This window comes from Drosophila innubila, assembly GCF_004354385.1.
Source record: "Drosophila innubila isolate TH190305 chromosome 2R unlocalized genomic scaffold, UK_Dinn_1.0 1_C_2R, whole genome shotgun sequence".
In the NCBI taxonomy this organism is placed as follows: domain Eukaryota; kingdom Metazoa; phylum Arthropoda; class Insecta; order Diptera; family Drosophilidae; genus Drosophila; species Drosophila innubila.
In genome coordinates this window covers 12518893-12538281 of record NW_022995374.1, presented here as the reverse complement: position 1 = coordinate 12538281, position 19389 = coordinate 12518893, and the positions used below count along the sequence as shown (strand labels likewise).

General features: G+C 39.9%; 3 protein-coding genes and 1 long non-coding RNA gene across 4 annotated transcripts; 1 reads left to right on the top strand and 3 right to left on the bottom strand.

Moving 5' to 3' along the window:
• Nucleotides 1–4866: 4866 nt before the first annotated feature.
• LOC117785642 lies at nucleotides 4867–6367 on the bottom strand. The gene is made up of 3 exons (XR_004617521.1): nucleotides 6353–6367; nucleotides 6231–6294; nucleotides 4867–5719 (listed from the first exon to the last, which is right to left on the bottom strand). It is a non-coding gene; the product is annotated as an uncharacterized LOC117785642 (long non-coding RNA).
• A 2218-nt stretch (nucleotides 6368–8585) lies between these two features.
• LOC117785639 lies at nucleotides 8586–11484 on the bottom strand. Its single transcript, XM_034623749.1, has 2 exons — nucleotides 10451–11484; nucleotides 8586–9982 (listed from the first exon to the last, which is right to left on the bottom strand). Exons 1-2 carry the CDS (start codon nucleotides 11409–11411, stop codon nucleotides 8778–8780), a joined length of 2166 nt encoding a protein of 721 aa, XP_034479640.1. The 5' UTR covers nucleotides 11412–11484; the 3' UTR covers nucleotides 8586–8777.
• A 4269-nt stretch (nucleotides 11485–15753) lies between these two features.
• On the bottom strand, nucleotides 15754–18232 carry LOC117782949. Its single transcript, XM_034620068.1, has 2 exons — nucleotides 17672–18232; nucleotides 15754–17593 (listed from the first exon to the last, which is right to left on the bottom strand). Exons 1-2 carry the CDS (start codon nucleotides 18197–18199, stop codon nucleotides 15974–15976), a joined length of 2148 nt encoding a protein of 715 aa, XP_034475959.1. The 5' UTR covers nucleotides 18200–18232; the 3' UTR covers nucleotides 15754–15973.
• A 625-nt stretch (nucleotides 18233–18857) lies between these two features.
• LOC117785641 lies at nucleotides 18858–19384 on the top strand. The gene has a single exon (XM_034623751.1). It carries the CDS (start codon nucleotides 19017–19019, stop codon nucleotides 19233–19235), a length of 219 nt encoding a protein of 72 aa, XP_034479642.1. The 5' UTR covers nucleotides 18858–19016; the 3' UTR covers nucleotides 19236–19384.
• The last annotated feature ends 5 nt before the right edge of the window (nucleotides 19385–19389 follow it).

Here is a 19389-nt window from a genome sequence, read left to right as displayed (position 1 = left end):
GATTTTGTATCTGTATCTGTAGCTACGTTCAACTGCCTCGACGTTCTGTGCACGCGCAGTTCACGTTCTCAACTGATTGCGATCGTTGGCGTGCATCGAGTTTTGTTGACTCAGTCGAACAGAGTTCTCTCTCTCTCTCTCTTCCGTTATGTGCACTCTCTTCTGCTCACGCTCATTTGCTCTCCCTCAGCTGCGCCCTCATTACTTTTTTAACTCTCTCGCTCGTTGCTCTCTGTTACACTGCGCATAAACTTGAAGTACTTTCAATTCAAAATTATTGTAAGAAATTTTATTTGTACTACATTCTTTTTATAATGAAAAATACTTTAATATTTAACTATTTAAAGTAAGTATAACAAATATAAAATATTAAAAATATTTCAGTTTTTTATATTGTTTGTGGAACAAGTAAATTTGAGCTTATAAAATATATAATGATCAATCTTAATATTTAAATATTAGTTCTATTATTTTTCTATTATTTAAATTACAGTGTAATTTCAGCAGTGTCAATTTTTTCTTGCCGTGTACCGCTTTCAAATGCAATTTACTGACAGCAATGGGCACATTTTTAGATCTTTTTTATGTGACAACAAATAGAATAGAAATAATCTTTAATCTTTCAGACTTAGCATTGTTAAAATGCGTCTTAAAGCCGAAGCAGATTTTCTAGAATTAAATTAACAAATGAAAGACATACTGAAGATGTTATTGCTTATAAAAACAATTTGTTATTAATGTAGAAACTATCAATTCATGTGAATGTATCTATTAAATATGCATATATGTTGAAAATATATTTAATTTTTGGTTGGTTTTCTTTTTACGCTGTTATAAATTCAAATTTTCCTTTCTTTTGCTTTTCCTCGATGTCAATTAATCAACTCGCTGTTAATTTTCATTGAAATATCATGTGTACATATTAATAAACCATTCATTGTGCATTGTCAACCATTTCGGTGGCAATCACGTGCTGTGTGGGTCGATGTGTGTGTGTGTGTGTGTGTGTTGACTAATTACACCCCTCATAGACGACAGTGTAATTACAGGAAATCCTTTTTCCTTTTGGCTTGTGTTGCTGAAAGCAATGCTAACATTTGAATTGAATATTTGAATTAACATATTGGGTTTTGAGCGACTTCCTTTTCAAAATGACAGGACGGCAGGATCATTTATTTGACTCGAGTTCGGTGGCTGATCCTGCAGCATATGTTAGTGATATTTGTACATAGAACCATATGTCTAAGTGTCTGAATCCTTTCGTCGATTTATAGACAAGCGTGAAGTGGAGTTTACTCGAGTTACGCAGTCAGTTCGATGGAAGGACAGAAAACTGCAGCCCGCCCCGCACAAGAGGTTGCAACACGAGGCACGCTTATGCAGCCGCAGGACGTGCGTCCTGTTCGATGAGTTCAAATTGCAGCAGCTGCTGTCCTTTTGGGCGAGGAAAATTCAGGGAAAAAATTATCTAAGGCAGGGCGAACACGCAATTATTGCTATTGCGTTTTCACTTAACGTTGCACCTTTCTGTCAGTATCTGTATCTCGTAGATGCATCTATAGCTGTAGCTGGCTGTCTGCTGTCTGCATCGTCCTGTCGCCTGTCTGCTTTGAAGCCTGCTCGCATTACGCTCCGGTAGAGAGAGAGAGAACTACATCTAATGGCTTCTTTATCGGTCACATCGATCGCTGGCCAAATAAATTAAGCGCTTTAATTGGCCGCCTAATTGATAACGGCGTCTCTTGGCCTAATGTGGCTGCAGCTGATATTCCTCTTCTTCATCTTTCACTACTTCTACTTGAGCTCAGCCAAAGTCCTTAAACCCACTGAGCCGATTTGGCTACAAACACACACATCCTGCCACTGTCGCTGCCAATAGTACTACTATATATTTATATGTGGCTACAGTTAATCCTCCCGTCTGGCATCCTGTACTGTGTTCATCAGGCAGCTGCATTGTCCATTGTTTGGGCCAAGCAATGCACAATAAATGTAAATTCCTCACACATGATAAGCATCGACAGGAAGCCAGAGTTTCAGCCCAGTGTGTTGGTCAAAAGCAATATATAAAAGGATGTTTGCTTAGGCTCAATTGGCAGACAACGTTCAATATCTAATTTTGCTGCCTCGGACGTGACTTATTGTTTGGTCTGTGCGTTAATAATTTAAGCATTTGCATACCCTGTATTTGATAGTGAGCGTTGTTAAGCGGTATACACTGCTTGATCAATGAAATTCCTATATCTCAATTTGTTACTTTTCAGTTCCGAAACTGTTAACTCAGCTCTTTTCACAGGGTATCTAGTTAAATACACTTCAACATACTATACTTATTTTACTGCCTAATTTTAAACATTATCTTAGCTTGTTTAATATTTACTTTCATACTATTTATTACATATTACAAGGCACTTTCTATCATACTCATTTTCTTAGACATTTTTCATTTCTTACTATTCAACACATTTTACAGGGTATCTGCCTTGTCTACTCTTTTTTTTTATCATGTTTGCCATTTGCTTACTTATTTTTCTAATTTTTAACTATAAGGCCAGGTTGATTTTTATTCAATACTTTACTAATCAATACTTAACTATTACAGGGTATCTGCCTAGTCAAGCCCTTCCTATCATACTTAACTAATTTATTCTTATTTGCTTAGCCTGTCCTTACTTTCTGCCTTACTAAACAGCACTTATAACATGGTATCTGTTATGTCAAACATTCTCTATCATTCTTAACACATTTTCTTACTTGTTTTTCTAATTTTCAACTATTTGCTTAGCCTGTTTACTTTCAATTACGACGTGACAGGGACAGGTAAACTTTCTGTGTCCACGCATAATTTAAGAACGCAGAGGAAATAAACTCTTAACACGATCCTCTTCCTCCAATTGACGATAGAAATTTAAAAATCATTTCAATATTCTCAGTTCTCTGGCAGCTGGTTCCGAATGTCGATAATGTTTGGGGGCGTGTGCTGCAAATATATCGAGTTCCAAATATAGCTCGAGACATTTGAAAATTTTAGGGGAAACCCAAAGAGCAAATGCAGCTAATCAAATGTTATCATAAGTACCAGATAGGGTGACTATATTTAGATACATACACATATATGCGAGCCTTAACTGCAGCCTAGACTAAACGATTTATGGCTAAGGGAAATTCATTGGCGATGCAGACACCCTACTAAGCCACCAGACAGTCATTAAAAACAATACGAAAATATACAGAATACGGAATTTTATGAGCTCAAAAACGAGGGGGAGGAAAATCCCCCAAATACTCCAGCATATTATCCTAGGCAGTCTACATACGTTTTTATTGGCACTTTCCCGAACTATAAATCAATAAACAGATGTGTCATAAAGTTTTCAGCGTTCCTTGAAAATCCACAAAAACAAAAATGTTTGAGAGAAACGGAGAGAGAGAGAGAGACAGAGAGAGGGAAGTTCCTAGAGTTTGGCCAAGGAAAGTTGCAGTAATTTGTTAGTTCGTCATAATTTGGAGACTGGCATCGTCTGTCATTTCGTGACGGCAGCTGACGCTTCGGCATGATGCCTCATAAAACTGATCATTAACACCAATTCTTGTGGAGCTCAAAACCCCCAAGTAGAGATGGTCTTCTCCCCCCTTCTTCGCTCTTCCCGCTAAGATAGCGTAAAAATCGTAAATGTTTAAATCAATCGGTCGAAAACGAAACGAACTAACCGTAAAAAAAGCGCACATAAAAATGAAACAACAGATTCTAAAAGACATTTAAATGCCACACAAACCGTAACCAAAAACCGAAATGAAGCTACAAAAGACAGAGATGGAGATAGTTAAAAAAAAAAAGAGAGAGAGAGAGGGAGAGTGAGGTAGTTACAATGGGAAACAAGCCGCACAGACTTCCGCTTTCATTTCATAAATTCGGATTAAGGCATTTTCAAATGATAACAATGAAAAACGTAAAATAAAGAACGCAGTGTGGAAATGCGCCGTGAATCTGATTAACGGCAAACTACAACAAAGACAACAACAACAACGACAATGACAATAAAGATGACAACGACTCGGAAATGTGTCACGTAAATGGTTTGTTTCCCAAGTAAACCCACAACATGCCCAAAGAACAATCACATAGACAACAACAACAACAACAGTAGCATTAACAGAAGTAAAGCTCACAATTTGTGCTGTAAAGATCTGAAAGTAACTGAGGATCCCATTGTATGACAATTGAGGTTAAGGTAGCTCCCCCATGTAAAGACCTAACGAAATCGTTAATGCTTATCAAGTTACAAAATTATGCGATCTTAAGTTGCGGAAGTCTCTGTCACAAGATATTAACTGAAGGCAGTTACAAAAAAATATGTTTATTTGATGTGGGCAGGTGGAATTAAGGAGCCCAATGAAGTAAGTTATTATTTGGGGTATTAATAGATAGTTATTATATAGTTACAAATACTTTTCTGTAATACATGCGTATTTTATTAGTAGTTGGATAACGAATCCCTTTAATTTATATCTTTATCTCATCTTTTGTTATTCAGATAAAAAATTCCTGGTAACATACACTTCTAAACACTTGAATAGGTAAGTTTTTTATCTCCAACTGCTTCCAAACTATGCAATCTAGAGTCTTTATGATTTTTAATTAAAGTAAAAATAATTAAGCAAAAGGAACATTTAATGTGAAGTCTTTAAATATAACCAAAATGTATTAAACAAAAACTGGTGGAACTTTTCGGATAAGAAATATGCAGTTCCAATTTACTATTTATTTAAATAAAATTTTCAGCAAATGCTTGCAAAAATTTGAGGTGAAACTACAATTTATTTTACTGTATTTTTCTTATTTTACTAGGATTAAATGAGATAACATTATTTGCATTCATTTTATTTAATAAAGAATAATGACAACTTGGCTTAAACATATCCAACATATCTTAGAAACCTACTTAACAGGTTAACACAACAGATTCTTTAGTTCAATTTCTCTATTATTAATTAAAATCGATTCCTTTTTGTGAAAGTATCGCATGTAACACTTTTTTCTTAAATTGATTTTTTTATGCAACATTGCTTAAAAATTGATATTTAAAAATTTAACATATTTGACATTTCTTATGTGGTCCGATGAAATATCCAAATCGAGGTCTCAGTGAATTTCCCAACTTTGACAGTGTACCTATTAATAATTGAACTTGTCGGGCAACAGCTTCAAGGAGTTTCCCCGACAGTACTCGAATTTAACGACACTTTCGTACCTGGATCTATCCGACAACTATATAGATAAACTGGACGTGAATGCGCTTAAAGGTTTCAACTCACTAGAGACTTTGCTCTTGGCCAACAACTCGATAGCCGTCTGCTGGACAGATACAGCTGGTTATCGAGTTATTGGACAAGAGCAAAGTCTCTAGTCAGGCGAAACGGTTAAGCGCATGCGCGTCCAGTTTATTCATATGGATGTCGAACAGATCCAGGTACGAAAATGTCGTTATATTAAAGTACTGTCGGTGAAACTCCTTGAACCTGTTGCCCGACAAGTTCAATTTATCCATAGGTACACTGTCAAAGTTGGGAAGCTCACTGAGACCTCGGTGAGAACAGTCCCCGAGCAAGAAATGTAGTTCTTAATTTGTCTCTCGCACTCCGCAGAACATTCCAGATATTAGTCAAATTATAAAGTTAAGGATCAGTCATCGAAGTGTTGATCTTGTCGAAGACATGCCTGCAAGAAGAATAGCAACAGATTTGATTAGATTAGATGAAATGATCGCAAATAAGAATAAATAAGACTGCGTACTTGAATAAATTCTTTTATTTCCTTATTATTTTCTTAATTTCCACTTACAAATTAGAAAGTATTTTATGGAACTAAGGCTGATTTTGAACAGTCCACGTATGTTTCCTGTGCGTGCTCCGGAAGAAGCGAAAAAAAAGAAAAAGAGAGTATAGACAATCACGAGCTTTGACAGGGTTGTAACAACTTGCACAAAAGCTTTCGCAGGGTTGCAATACGGTGCTTCAATATTTGTAGCCATGGAAGATTAAATTATGCAAATAACTAAAATGTTAGTTCTTATTATAATTGTTCTCTAAGTAACTTTAATATTCAATTAGAGTTTCAAATTTTTTAATTATCAGTTTTATTTTCAATGCTAGTCTATTGAGCTTTTCATGATCACCACTTTTCGCACAAATTTAGTATAATAGTCTCTGATGTTTAAATAATTACTCACTTGCTTCTATTTTGCTATGATTTTTGTATATCAAAAGCTGCAGAAAGCTCTATGGCTTATCTTGCTGTTATAGTTGTAAAAGTCGATATTATCGAAACACGAATTTAAATAAATATTCTTACGAGTGCACTGAATATTGGTTTCCTTCAGTTTAAATTACGTTAACAATTTAATTGCTTCAAAAGGAAAATCAATTGAACTCGCGTGATCCACAGGCAAAGCCGCTTTCTTAAAGACTGAGAACATTTGGAATCGACACAACGTTATAAAGTCGTTATTCCAAAAAACAAAACTAATTTGATAACACACTCAAAAACAAAGCTAATCAGAACGAAACTATGTGCGTTGATATACATGTATGCATGCATTTAGTTTGTAGTCTTATAAACAGCTTATAAATAAAAATTTGAATGGAATAACACCGCCCTATATTTTTATTTTTAATAGCTTACATTACAAACATGAAACATGAATAGATTCATAGTCATTATATGCTGATAACCAAAACGAATTAAATAATTTAATCATTTTCTTCCTATGCCCATTTAAAATGGGGAAAAGGGTAGTTTTTTTTTAAATTTATTTTAAAGTTCCCGTAAACTATTTATTTTTTGATCAGTATCAACAGCCGAGTCGATTTAATGCTATTTATAGCCTAGACTTAAAACTTCTATAGTTTTAGAAACAATATCTGCATCATCTGAAATGTAGAATTCTTTATATGTATTTGAGATACAAGATTTCTGATATACGGAATATATTTTGTCAACAAATAGATTTACAATCTTTAAAGACAAGATCTAGCACGTTTTGCCAACAAGAATTCGAATTCAAAGACAGACAATTGCACATCCTGCATAAATGCATCCTGTATTGCATACGGTACATGGGCTTAAGCCAGGATAACAGGACAACAGGACGACAGGACGTGTCGGGGTCATATCATCTGTTGCTGCATCAGAAATTTACGAATGATGAGCGGAAACGCACGAAAGGCGCGTACTTTGTACACAAACAGAGAATCGAATAACAGAGAAACAACGAGAGTCAGAGAGAGATAGGTAGAAAGAGAGTGCGTGAGAGAGGGAGGGATGATTGTAATGAGAAATGTTGTTGGCAAACAACAAAAACAAGGAAAAGGATGTCCTGCTGCCACATTTAGCGGCAAGTGTGGAAAAGTGCCTTGTTGCAGTTGCAATTAACATTTTTCCGCTCTCGCTCGCAGCAGGACATGTGGCAAAGGAGGCAATTAAATGCTCATCCTACGCAGTGTGAAATGCAGCCCAGGAAGCTGACGTCGCGCCCCATTGTATGATCACGTCCCGCAAAACAAATCCCATCCCTTTTCCATTTCGCTCACCAGGTAGAAAACTCTCCACAAATATTACTGCTGATTACTGATGATCAGTGACTTTGCGCCTGACCAAAGATCAGGATGGAGACGCAGAAGAAGAAGAAGAAACCCTGTGGCGTTAATTGTTTTGTTGTCTTGTTTGATTTGCGCCGCTCAGAAGTTAATCTGGGCCAACGGAAGTCGAACAGGAAAAGCGGAAACGGAAGTGCAAGTACCAAACACAAAAAATGCAAAATCCAAAATTATAAATCCTTTTTTGGTAAATATTTTTTTTTTTGGTTTATTGTGTACTTTGTGTCAAATGTGTTTTGAATTTGCACGAATATTTTTGTATATACTCGTAAAAGATTTTATACTCTAAATAATAAACAAACTAGCTTAGTTTTTTCTAATATAGTTAAAGATTTTGAAATTATAGAGCTTAGTTTTCATACCCTGAAAAAACGGTATATTGTGTTTGGCAGAATGTATGCAACAGGCAGAAGGGGGAGTGGCAGACCCCATAAAGTTTATATACTCTTGCTCAGGATCAACAGCCGAGTCGATTGAGCCATGTTCGTCTGTCTGTCCGTCTGTCCGTTCGTCCGTCTGTTTAAACTCGTCGATCTCAGAGACCATAAGAGCTAGAGACTTCAAACTTGGGAAGTAGGTTCTTGGATACCGTACGCAGATCAAGCTTTTTTTTTGGATCGGACCACTATATCATATAGCTGCCATAGGAACGAAAGGTAGAAAATAAAGTTTTAACTTCTTGGATTTTTTAGATATCTCGACCAATATAACACAATATATATTTGGGTTGGTATTATACATCCTGTCCAAATTTGGCTCAAATCGGACAACTATATCATATAGCTGCCATACAGACGCTCAGTCGAAAATCAAGTTTTAGTATGAAAAAGTTGTTTGTTTTTTGAGATATCTTGGCCAAACTCAGAGAATATGCATTTAAGTTCGTGAAAGTGGAAGTACCATATCAAATAATGCATAATTAAAACCTATTTTTGTTGAATATCTTTTATTTTGTACTTTGTGCCAGAATTGTTTCGTATTTTCACGGAAATTTGTTAGAAACGCTATAAACCACCAGGCGCTCGACCAAAATTATGCATTTTATAATTGCATACTATACAGATAGCTATACATTATATATATAGTTATGTATGATCTATATAATGCATAATTTGTAGACTTCAACGCCAAAACTGAAAGTTACTCGCGCATGGAAATCTGGAGGGTTGCATTGGAATTTGCATCGGTTGCTGCTGTGGCGACTTTGCTTCCAACTCCTCCTCCCGTTGCACCTCGTGTAGGGTTACCCCCGCAGCGGTACGAACCAGACTGCGCCGCACAAGGTCTCCATTGCGATAGAGCATACAGTTCGCCGGATAGAGATTTACGCCGGGTCGAAAATGCGCAATGGGATGCATATTATCTCGGGATGGAGGTGGCCGGGCAAAGTGGCCGCAGTTGGGGCAACCTATGCAGCCGTTGCAGCCCTGGCAGGATCTGGAGCAATGGGCACGATTCGGTTGATCTCCGGCGCCGCCGCCATTGCGATCCATTTGTTGACTAGCTTTGCCTGCAAGCGGGGAGCAGGAATTGAGATTACCCTGACGACATCCACCCGCGAATCTGGTACAGTAGCCATTTGGACCAATGCAGCCGGGCACACAGGCGGTATTCCTGGGAAAGGAGCAGGCTTCTCGACAATTCTCGAAACAGGGGGCCCGACGATACGGACATGACTCGGCAGTCGATTTGGGCAGAAAGAACTTTGGTTCGATACCCTGCATTTCAGCTTTTTTCTTGTTTCTCATTCTCTTGTTTTGGCCAGTGCCTTTATCTTCAGCGTATATATCATTAGACTTTTGCCTAACATTCTCTTTGGATTGACTTATAGTCATGTCTCTGGGCTTTGATTGAGGCCTACCGAACTTGATAGCTCCGGGACTGGAAGATGCCTTTGCTCCCTGCTGAGGTTTGCGTCCATTTTCTCTGAGCCGCACTGAGGGGGAGCTAGGAGCACTTTTGCCGCTACTGTGATCTGAAGTAGAGGCTGCCTCTGCTGGCAGCTGGGCTTTACGTCCTTTGCCCTTACTCCGAACAGCAGGTGTGGAAGCCTTTGCTCCCGAAGACTTAAGTCCTTTGCCCTTACTCCGAACGGAAGTTGAGGATGTCGTTGTTTCCATAGAGTGTTTGCTACCTTTTTTACCTTTGCCACTTTTTTTGTGGTCCGACTTGGATTTTTTTCCACCCAACTTAGCATCCTTTCCAGCCAGCGGGTTATTCATTACAAATATCTCCAATGCTTGAGCAATAAGCATCGGTAGCTTCAGCGTATTCTCGAAACCTCTGCGACATGCCTCACAATTGCAGGTGCAAGTCAAATTATCAGCTGCAATGGGATTTTTATCGATTAGGAGGATGATTGGCATAGTATCGAAGAGTAAAGATTAGGGCGTATCGATTTTTTTGAAAAAAAAAAAAAATGGTACCTTATATTCGTAATCTACGTTTAATTCTAAAATGTTTCCATCAAGAAATTATAGTTCTAAAATCAATTCCTAGTCTTCCGCTTTTTGAGTTGAAAAATTTTGCGTTTTTAGTGCTTGCCAGGACGAAAATGATGTTTTAGGGACAATTTGTCTTTTTATTTGAAAGCTTCTAAGGTCCTAAAACGAGTTTTGATACCAATCTTGTCAGGATCGGATAATAATTCATGATAAAAATATCAAAAAAACACATTTTTCAACTCAAAAAGCGGCGACTAGGAATTGATATTAGAACTATGGTTTCTGGATGAAAATATCTTATCCTTTTTTGTTTGGCAATAAAATCGATGCACTCCAGTAAAGGTACTTACGCCTTTTCTCCAACTCAGTTGAAGCTGCTCTCGATCCATTGCAATATTCAGGGGAACCACAGTAGCCATTAGAAGACTGAGCACTATCAGAATTGCTACTACACCCATTCGAGTTATGGTGAGAATTGGGGGTAGTATTCTTATTGGATTGAGGCTGCTGCATGGCATTTGTCTTTTCCTGTTGACAGCCGACCGTCAAGGCGGCCGTCAGTTGATCTATCAAATTGTTGTTGTTGCAATCCTGCAGCACAATAATGCTAAACGGTTGCGACTGACCCGATTTCTCCCGCTCAATTCTTTCCTTTTCCTTTTGAATCTCCCTTTGCTTTTCTCTTTCCTTCTCTTTTTCCTTCTCCCTTTCCGCCTGTTTCTGTAGTCGCTGTTTTTCTTTAATCTTTCGCTCCCGTTCTTGCTGCTCCTCCAGTTGTCTCCTTTGTTCGCAGCAGCAGCACGGATTCTCGCAGTGATATCCCATATCTGGCTGTTGTTCCAAGGCACCTTTTAGTCTCTGTTGTCCTTTGAAGTTATCCAATGCTCCTTGAATTCTAGCATTGCATGGCCCACAAATGCCATTGCTAGTATTTCCGGAGGTAATCTTTTCCTGCCCACAAACCGCACAAAGCTTCCAACCGCCGCCCAAATAACGCAACAGCTCCGGTTTCTTGAGCTCGGTCGGAGCATTTAGGGACATGCCGTTGAAATTCCGATTGAGATTGGCGAAATAGTTGACACTCTGTTGGTTCTTGCCAAGCACAAAGTGACTCATCACACTGGGCTTGAGCTCTGGTAATGGGACTCGAGGTTTTTGAGTTGCCGGCACTTGGGCAATGACAGCAGGTCGCGGTACAGTCCCGAGGAATTGCGTTCTCCTCAACTGCTGGCTGGAATTGCTGATCATTCTTTGGCGATCATTTGAGTTTATATAGTGGCTTATAATTTTTCGAATTCCGAAATGTGACATATTACAAAAATTTCGTTATCGTTTTGACATTCTGACAGAGCTATGCTCTAGTTGTCCTGGACTTGGTATTGAGCAACCAACTGGGACAGAGCTTTCGCCAGCTCCAGCTATGTCGATGTGACACTGTCCTGCCAATTTCCGCCACGGAGTTAACCCCAACGAAACTATTCATCTTACCCATGCACATCCACTTGTTGGGCACTATGAAGCTGGAACCCTTTGGTATCGATCTCTTCAGGATCTGCTGATGCACGCCATTTGGGGCAATCATGATTAGAGAGCCATGGGGCCTTGTAGAGGATTGATTTGGTCTTTCATGTGGCATTGTTGTGCGTATGGTTAGAAAGCTGCCCCGATAGAATTGCGGATGATTATCGTTTTCAATTAACATATCGGGTTGATTCTCGGTTGACCCGGAACACTGAGGCACCTCAACTCTTTGCTCTGCAGCTCGTGTTGAGCTTAAGAATGTTTGGGATTGAGATCGTAGGGCAGCTCTTTCTACCCGAGTTGAGTTTAAGAGTGTTTGAGATTGAGATCGGACGACAGCTCGTTCTACTTCTTGAACCCTCTTGGGTAAGGACTGGCTTTGAACTGGTGCTCTTTCTGCTTCCTGAACTCTGCTTGGTAAAGCATTCGCTGCTTCGGCTTTAGTAGGAGCTCTATTAGATGCGGACCTTCTATGCACTTGGGATTGATTTTGAGAAGTAGATCTTGCTCCTTCGGGAAGTCTGCTCGGTACAGACCTTATCAGCTCTTGGGATTGGCTTCGAGATAGTGCTCTTTCCCCTTGCTGCACTCTCTTAGGCAAAACATGTCCTGCTTCTGGATGCATCGGAGGTTTGTCTGTATCATTCTGTACTTTGGTGGACACAGACCTCTTTACACGAGTTGAAACTTGAACTGGAGCCCTGTCCATCTCCTGAGCTCTGTGTAACCCGGCTTTTATCTTGGCTTGGACAGCACTGTGTGATCTTCTAGGCACTGGATGGGATATCTCTTCAGTCACCTGTACAGGTCGATTTACTGTTGGGGTTGGAGTTTGATACCGTTGTGGGAGATCACGTCGAACTGTTGGTGTCCTAGTGCCTCCATAGGATGGTGTAGGGACCTGTCCTTGATTCTGTAATCGATCTCGTGTTGATTGCGCGACTTTACGTTGAGTACTTCTCGCAGTTACGAGACTATTGACACTATTAAGACGCTGATTGTCCCTCTGGCGGGATTTAAGGGCCCTTGTGGCTGTTGGCGTCAGTTTTCCACCCCGAAAACGAGGGTAATACGTACTAGGGTAGAGCTTGGCAATTCGCCGAGCCATATTGAGTTTTGTAAGGGTTGGGAACGGTATCTAGGGGAATATTTAAGTAAAGAAAAATATAGTTTTATCAAGAGTTGCTTACATTATAGCCAGATCCCATTAGTATTTGGGAATCTACATCTCTTACATTGAGGTTTATCTATAAAAACAGATATTAATAATAGCAATTAAGATAAAAACAAGCGGGTCGAGATACCGACCATAGCATACCTGTTACTTATTTCAATATATATTAAAGTACTTTATAGAAATTACTTCCTAATAAAAACTATTGCATACTTTTAGGTGCTTGTACTGAATTGATTATTAAGAACTTTAGTTAGCTATTACTGCCGTTCTACTTGTCCGATCTTGGTCCGGTTAAGTGAGCTAATAGCTAATATTAATAGATAAAGTTAATTTCATAAATAAAGGTATTATCGTAAAAACTGTGGGTGATTTTTCGCGATTTGAGGGGAGTATAGTCTTATAGTCTCTGAGATCTAGGCGCTCACACGGACGGACAGACGGACATGGCTATATTGACTCGGCTGTTGATGCTAATCAAGAGTATATATACTATATGGGGTCGGAGATGACTCCTTCTCCCTGTTACATACATTCCAACGAACACAATATACCCTTTTACGTATTTTTTAAGTAACGGGTATAAATACACTTACACCACAGCCGGACAAGCGAGTTTTCAATATAGAGCTTCGTCTGTGCATTGCTTGAGCCTGCAAATTGGAATTATTTTGTACCCCCGGGGATAGATAAATAAATAGGTACTTACATTAATGCCGGGAAACCTATTGGTAGTGTGAGCCTTGATCTTGCGTCGTGTTCTGTGTATAGAAATCGCGGGATTGACAGTAAACTAAATGAAAAGAGGGTTAATAATAGAGGTATATATTCTATAATTAACTTACTCCTGAGCAAGAGCGACCTCTTCTAGCTTCCGTGTTGCGTCTCTTTTTAGCTGGACAGGTGGTAGGAGCAAAGCAACTCGGGGGCACGTAGCAGGTGCGATCGACGTAGGTAGGAGACTGTTGAAACTGGACGCAAGAGTTTTTTCTAGATGAAGCCCTTTTGGGCCTACTCGACGACTGGTTGCAACGCTGACACTTGCGGGGAGGATCCTGAGGAGCATGCTTCGGTCTCGGGGGAGGACACATGCGCGGAGGATCCTGAGGATCATGCTTCGGTCTCGGGGGAGGACAATAGTTTTGACACATCACTTTTCGTTCATTCAACGTCTCGTTGGAGTTACACGGTGGCTTGGCTTGCTTGGGACAAGGATTGATCTGGACATTACAGCTGGAAACGGTTAAGGTATTTTTCATAAAAATTCCGCTACTATTTTGATGCTCCACATAATCCGAGGGGCAGCTATTAATGCAATACTCCTTTGTCTTTCTGGGTGGTGGCTGACAGTCTTTCGGTTTAGACTTGGAACGACTTAAAGGGCCGCACTCACAGGAGTCGATTGGCCTGGACTTGGACTGACTTGAAGGGCCGCACTCACAGGAAACCTGTGGCCTAGGCGAATGTTCAAAGTACGCCGGACAGGGAGTACACGGTTTGCCATCAGAAAATAAACGAGGTATTACCACTCTGGACTTAACCACCAAGGGATTACGACAAATCGGCGGCTTGAACTCCTTGTACTCAATATAATCTGAATTACGCCTGGTACAGGAGCAGTTCGTAAGTTGAGTATGAGTAGGACGCGATTTAGGAGGAGGTGAACGCGATTTGGAAGAAGGTCCGCAAGCACATCCAGCTGCAGGTTCCTCACGGCGAGACTTTGAGCGTGATTCACATCGAGGCTTGGCGCGAAGTTGGCAGGGAGCAAGTTCTTCACAAGGTGCGCAACGTGACTTACCACGAGATTCCCGGCGAGGCTTGGACGGAGCTGCACAACAGGATTCGCAAGACGGTTCCCTACGTGGTTTGGACCGAGGTGCACAACAGGCTTCACAGGAAGCTATCGCACGTGACTTTGGAGTAGGTGGAGCTGTATCGTAACAAGAATTACATGAATGTTTCGAGCGGGATTCTCCACGTGATTTCTGTGCGGGATCACAGCAAGTTTGCTGTCGACAATTGCGTGACTCCTTGCGTGATTTACGCGAATCGCAAGGATCACAACCACCACGTCCAGATGCTTGACGTTGCTCGGGATAGAAACTCAGTTTTTCAGTCTGACTGAACTGACCCAGATTGTCCTTGACATAGTGGCTTGTGCCCACAATAGAATTGCGCAGTATTTTGCATGAATTCAAGTCATCTCTTCCTCTGTACGGCTCTGGAACCTGCTGCCGGTAGTGCTCACTGCTCTCTGGAAATCTGTGTGATTCTGGCGGCTCACTGTGATTATTTCTCTGCCGATAGCTACGTGAGTCTGGCGGATAATCGACCTTCTGAGTTTGCAATGTATTGCGACTGTCAGCGACAGTTTCGACCTCAGATTCATCTGCAACCCACTCAGCGGATTCCTCAACACTTTGCTGACTAGACGCCCTGCCCCTATAGTCCATTGCAATGCCTGTCTCTGAAGATGTTTGGGGTTTACATTATCTAATAAATTCTTAGTGTAGACACAGTAGAGTTATACAAAAAAAGCTACGAAATACTTTGACATTTATTTCAAAATCAAGAAATATAACTTATATTATACAAGCTATTTTCAGCACGCTGAAGACTTGTTGCCCATATAAATCCCAAAGAATTAAAAAAAAAAAAAAAATTGTTTCACAAAGAAAATAAATTCCAAAAATAAAAGCAGATCTTTTTTAATTAAGTAATGATTGTAATTTTTTACTTGGATATTATTTAATTTAATCATCAAATAATAAAAATAATATATTTACTTAGAAAAAAAGTTCCAGAATAAAAAACCTTTCCCAGATTCTCAACAATCTTCTTTGCTTATTAACCGATCGTTATTCAAAGTTAATTACTTTACTCAAGGTTTTTATAGTACGATTTTTAATACTTAACCAAAATTACTTTCAACAAAAAAATCAGATAAACTCAGGCTTAACTTGAAATCGATATCCAACTTTATTTTTGTAGCTTTTTCAACTTGTATTACAATTTGCGACACATACTTGAACAATTTTGAACAACATTTTTTTTAAAGTTTCCTACATGAATAGCAAATAAGTACAGACCTTCGATAAAGTTCTGGGATTACAGCCTTATCGAGGGTCTGTTATTATGAGCAATCCATGAAAGGGGACTTCAAAGAGGGATACGACTAGGACCAGCGATATTGGCACTTTCGGAGAGATTGAGGATTTGTAAAACAGCTGAATTTGCAAGAGGAATTCAATAACTTTTTGTTCTTCTTGGTGGAAGCCTTGGAAAAGTCCTGTTTGGGCCAGTGTAACGGTTTTCTCTGTGGCAGCGATGGATTCAAGATGTCGTCTTCATCACTTCTCTTACGGTATAAATTTCTCTTCTTCTTTTTGCGCACTTCTGGAAATTGATAAAAATTGCCCGTCGGTTCTGAGAAATTTTCGGGCATTTTATAGGTCAAACTACCAGGGATGCATGCAGAATAGTTATTATTTTCCTGCTGCATTAAATCAGACAATTGCCGAATTTGCTGTGCATCTCTTGCCTCCGTTTCCGTATCGTTTTCATCATCGGAACTAACCATCAAATATATTGAGTATTGCTTTGGCGGCTTCTCTCTGCTCTCATCCTTGTTCTCACACATGTGCGCCGCCAGCTGCATGAGAGTCTCCCACATGGGATTCGACTCGCCGCCCGGCAAATTCCCCGCCTGAAACAATTTGTTCAGATTCAATTGTCGTTCATGTGAACTTTTTACAGATCCAACTGATTCCGTTTGGGGATTTTGTTTAGGTGAAGTTTTTCTGGTTGCAACTGATTTTTTCTGGGTTAGTGGTTCAAATGAATTTTTTATTGCTGCAATTGATTCCGTTTTAGCTAATTGTTCAAGTGAGTTTCTGACAGATGCAACTGGTTCCGTTTGAACATGTCGTTCCTGTGAACTTTTCAACTCCACTTGGGTTTGATGTGAATTTATTGCAGTTCCAACTGATTCCGTTTGAGCTTCGCGTTCAATTGAACTTCTGAAAGTTGCTGATTCCGTTTGAAGTGGTCGTTCGAGTGAACATTTGGATGTTTCAGCTGAATTCATATGAGCTTGAGGTTCATATGAACTTTTAATAGTTCCAACTGACTCCGACTCCAGTTCCGTTTTGGCTTCAGTTGCCGATTCCTGTGATTCACCGCCTTTGAGATGAATTCCTGTCTGGCAGTTCACGCCAATGCGTTGCTGCAACAAGGTTGCCAGATTGTTGAGTTTCTTGGCATTTATTTGTGTTGCACCATTTTCTGGCAGTTGCAACTCCAGGAGTTGCCGTATCGCAGTCAAATTCAAGTCAATATCTGTGGCAAGCTGATTCAAACTCTCTTCGGAGGCTCGTAAATGTATCTGATTGGAAGTTGTCTGCGCCTGCGCAGTCTGATTGGATTCTTCCGCTGTGTGGCAACCAACTGTTAGTGCCTCGTTGGGAGTGTTAGTTAATGTTGTTGTGCTCGTTTCGTTGCTGCACGACAACAATTTCTTATCTAAGCTCACCGAACGCTGTTGCAGCTGCTGCTTCTTCTTCATCTCAAGGGAATCTGTGGCAGGTTGCATCATCTGCTTTGCCACCTTCACATAACTGAAATTCTCGCAATGTTCCAGCGGTGTCTTGTTGGAATTTTTCAATATGCTCACTGGCAGCATGCTACTTGCAACATTTGTGGCAGCAAATAGGTTAGAATCAGATTGCTTAAATTTCAGAAAACTCTCCGCGCATTTTCCAAAATTAAAAGGTTGAAAATTGTTTTTTTGTGTGACAGCTGTTGCTGATCGTTGTCGTTGTTGTTGCTGCCACCGCTGTTGTTGCTGCTGCTGTTGTTGTTGTTGTTGTTGCTGCAGCCACTGTTGCCGCTGCCACATTTGCATTTGTTGCTGCCGCTTCAGCTGATTGTCAGCTGATTGTCGAGTCTCCACTGTTCTTGCCACATGACCACGTTGTCTGCCACGCTGTGGCGCGTCCGTGGCACGACACCAATGTGGCAGCGTCACAGACTGCGACTGTGCCAACTGACAGGGCCGTTGTGGCATGTGTGGCACATGTGGCACGTGTGGCACGTGTATTACCTCTGGTGGCCAGCTCATGACACCGCGACGCAAGCGACTCAACTTGCGACTGCTGACCTCCGGTTGTGGCAAGGTCGGCAGACGTGGCATGCAACCGACCATCTTGTTGCACAGTCTGCCCATCAATGGCTGCGACTGTTGCTGCTGTTGCTGCCACTGCAACAGTTGATAGTTGCTTGCCACATGCGGCGTGGAGGCTTGCAACCAGGCGGCATATTGTGCCACCGACGGCGATGACGTCATCAGCTCCAACTCCAGCTGATTGGCCAATCCACGTGCCACACTCCTCCGTCGCACCATCCTCGACTGTATTTCGGAAATTTATTCTTTTTGTTTTGTTTTTCAAATAAGTTATGCGTATTCATTTAAAAATTTTGACAGCAATCGCTTTGCGGGTACGCAAGATTTCCAGTTAATACCAGGGAACGTAATCATAAAATAAGATATATTAATAAATTATATGATGAGTTTTATGGATTTGCATCAAAGAGAATGATTATTATTATTGGGCTATTTCATAAAAATCTGACTGTCCATTTTATTCAGTTTGGATTAACATCACTATATACCATAAAATTAGAGATGCAATAAAGAAAAATGCAATTTAAGAAATTAAAAACATGCATCAAGTATTGGAAATATTTCATTCGTTGCCCGGCATTACTTTCCAGTGCAGCTTCCAAACTCAAATTGGAATCTAGCTTACTCGCTCTTTTATCTGCCTCCCACTTATCCATGCTGACGTCAGCTTCTTTTCTCTCAATGAATCTCAGATTGGAATATTTTCATTCATTGCACAACTTTAGTTTCCAGTGCAGCTTCCAAACTCCAACTGGAGACTAACTCGCTCGCTCTCTCGCTCTCTCTTTTTCTGTCAGTCGAATTTGAATTGAGTAGGCGCGCCTATTTTAATCTAAAATGTTATTAAACAGCAAAAGTATAAGTTCAGTTTCATATTTATTCTTGTGCTCGACATGTAAGGTGTCAACATTTTATACAAATATTTCGTACCATTTAATAAAAAGTGCAGACAAACAGAGCAAAATTCCGAAACAATTCTTTTAAACTCACTTCAATTTTATTCTCCTAACTTATAATCACAAAAATCGACAAGAGAATGACGAATGTCGGTTGTGTGGCCAAATTACTGGGAAATTTTCAAATGAACAGCAGTTATTGGTTGAAAAAGGTTAATCCCAATTGGTATGAAGCCCGTCAGGTGCCGATAACTTTACTGAGTGAAAAGTCGACTGAAAAGCACTTGTCACGAAGAGCTGAAGCAAGATGTAAAAATCTCAGCGACGCACCGATATCCAGAAAAATAATCCGGCTGTAAAATTGTTATAAATTATTTGGTGTAAAGTTGGCATTTATTAATTGTCTTGGTAATCATTTAACAAAATTGCTTGAAATAGCCGTACAAAATTTTCATTCAACGTTAATAGTGAATTGTAATCCGAATCAATAAATTATTTTCAAATATAATTTAA

Coding starts and splice junctions, on each gene's coding strand:
- LOC117785639 (XM_034623749.1), bottom strand. CDS start 11,411: ATGTCACATTTCGGAATTCGAAAAATTATAAGCCACTATATAAACTCA. Junction 9,983..10,450: donor AACTGAGTTGGAGAAAAGGC/GTAAGTACCTTT, acceptor ATCCCATTGCAG/CTGATAATTTGACTTGCACC.
- LOC117782949 (XM_034620068.1), bottom strand. CDS start 18,199: ATGGTGCGACGGAGGAGTGTGGCACGTGGATTGGCCAATCAGCTGGAG. Junction 17,594..17,671: donor GGCAGCGGCAACAGTGGCTG/CAGCAACAACAA, acceptor TCAGCAACAGCT/GTCACACAAAAAAACAATTT.
- LOC117785641 (XM_034623751.1), top strand. CDS start 19,017: ATGACGAATGTCGGTTGTGTGGCCAAATTACTGGGAAATTTTCAAATG.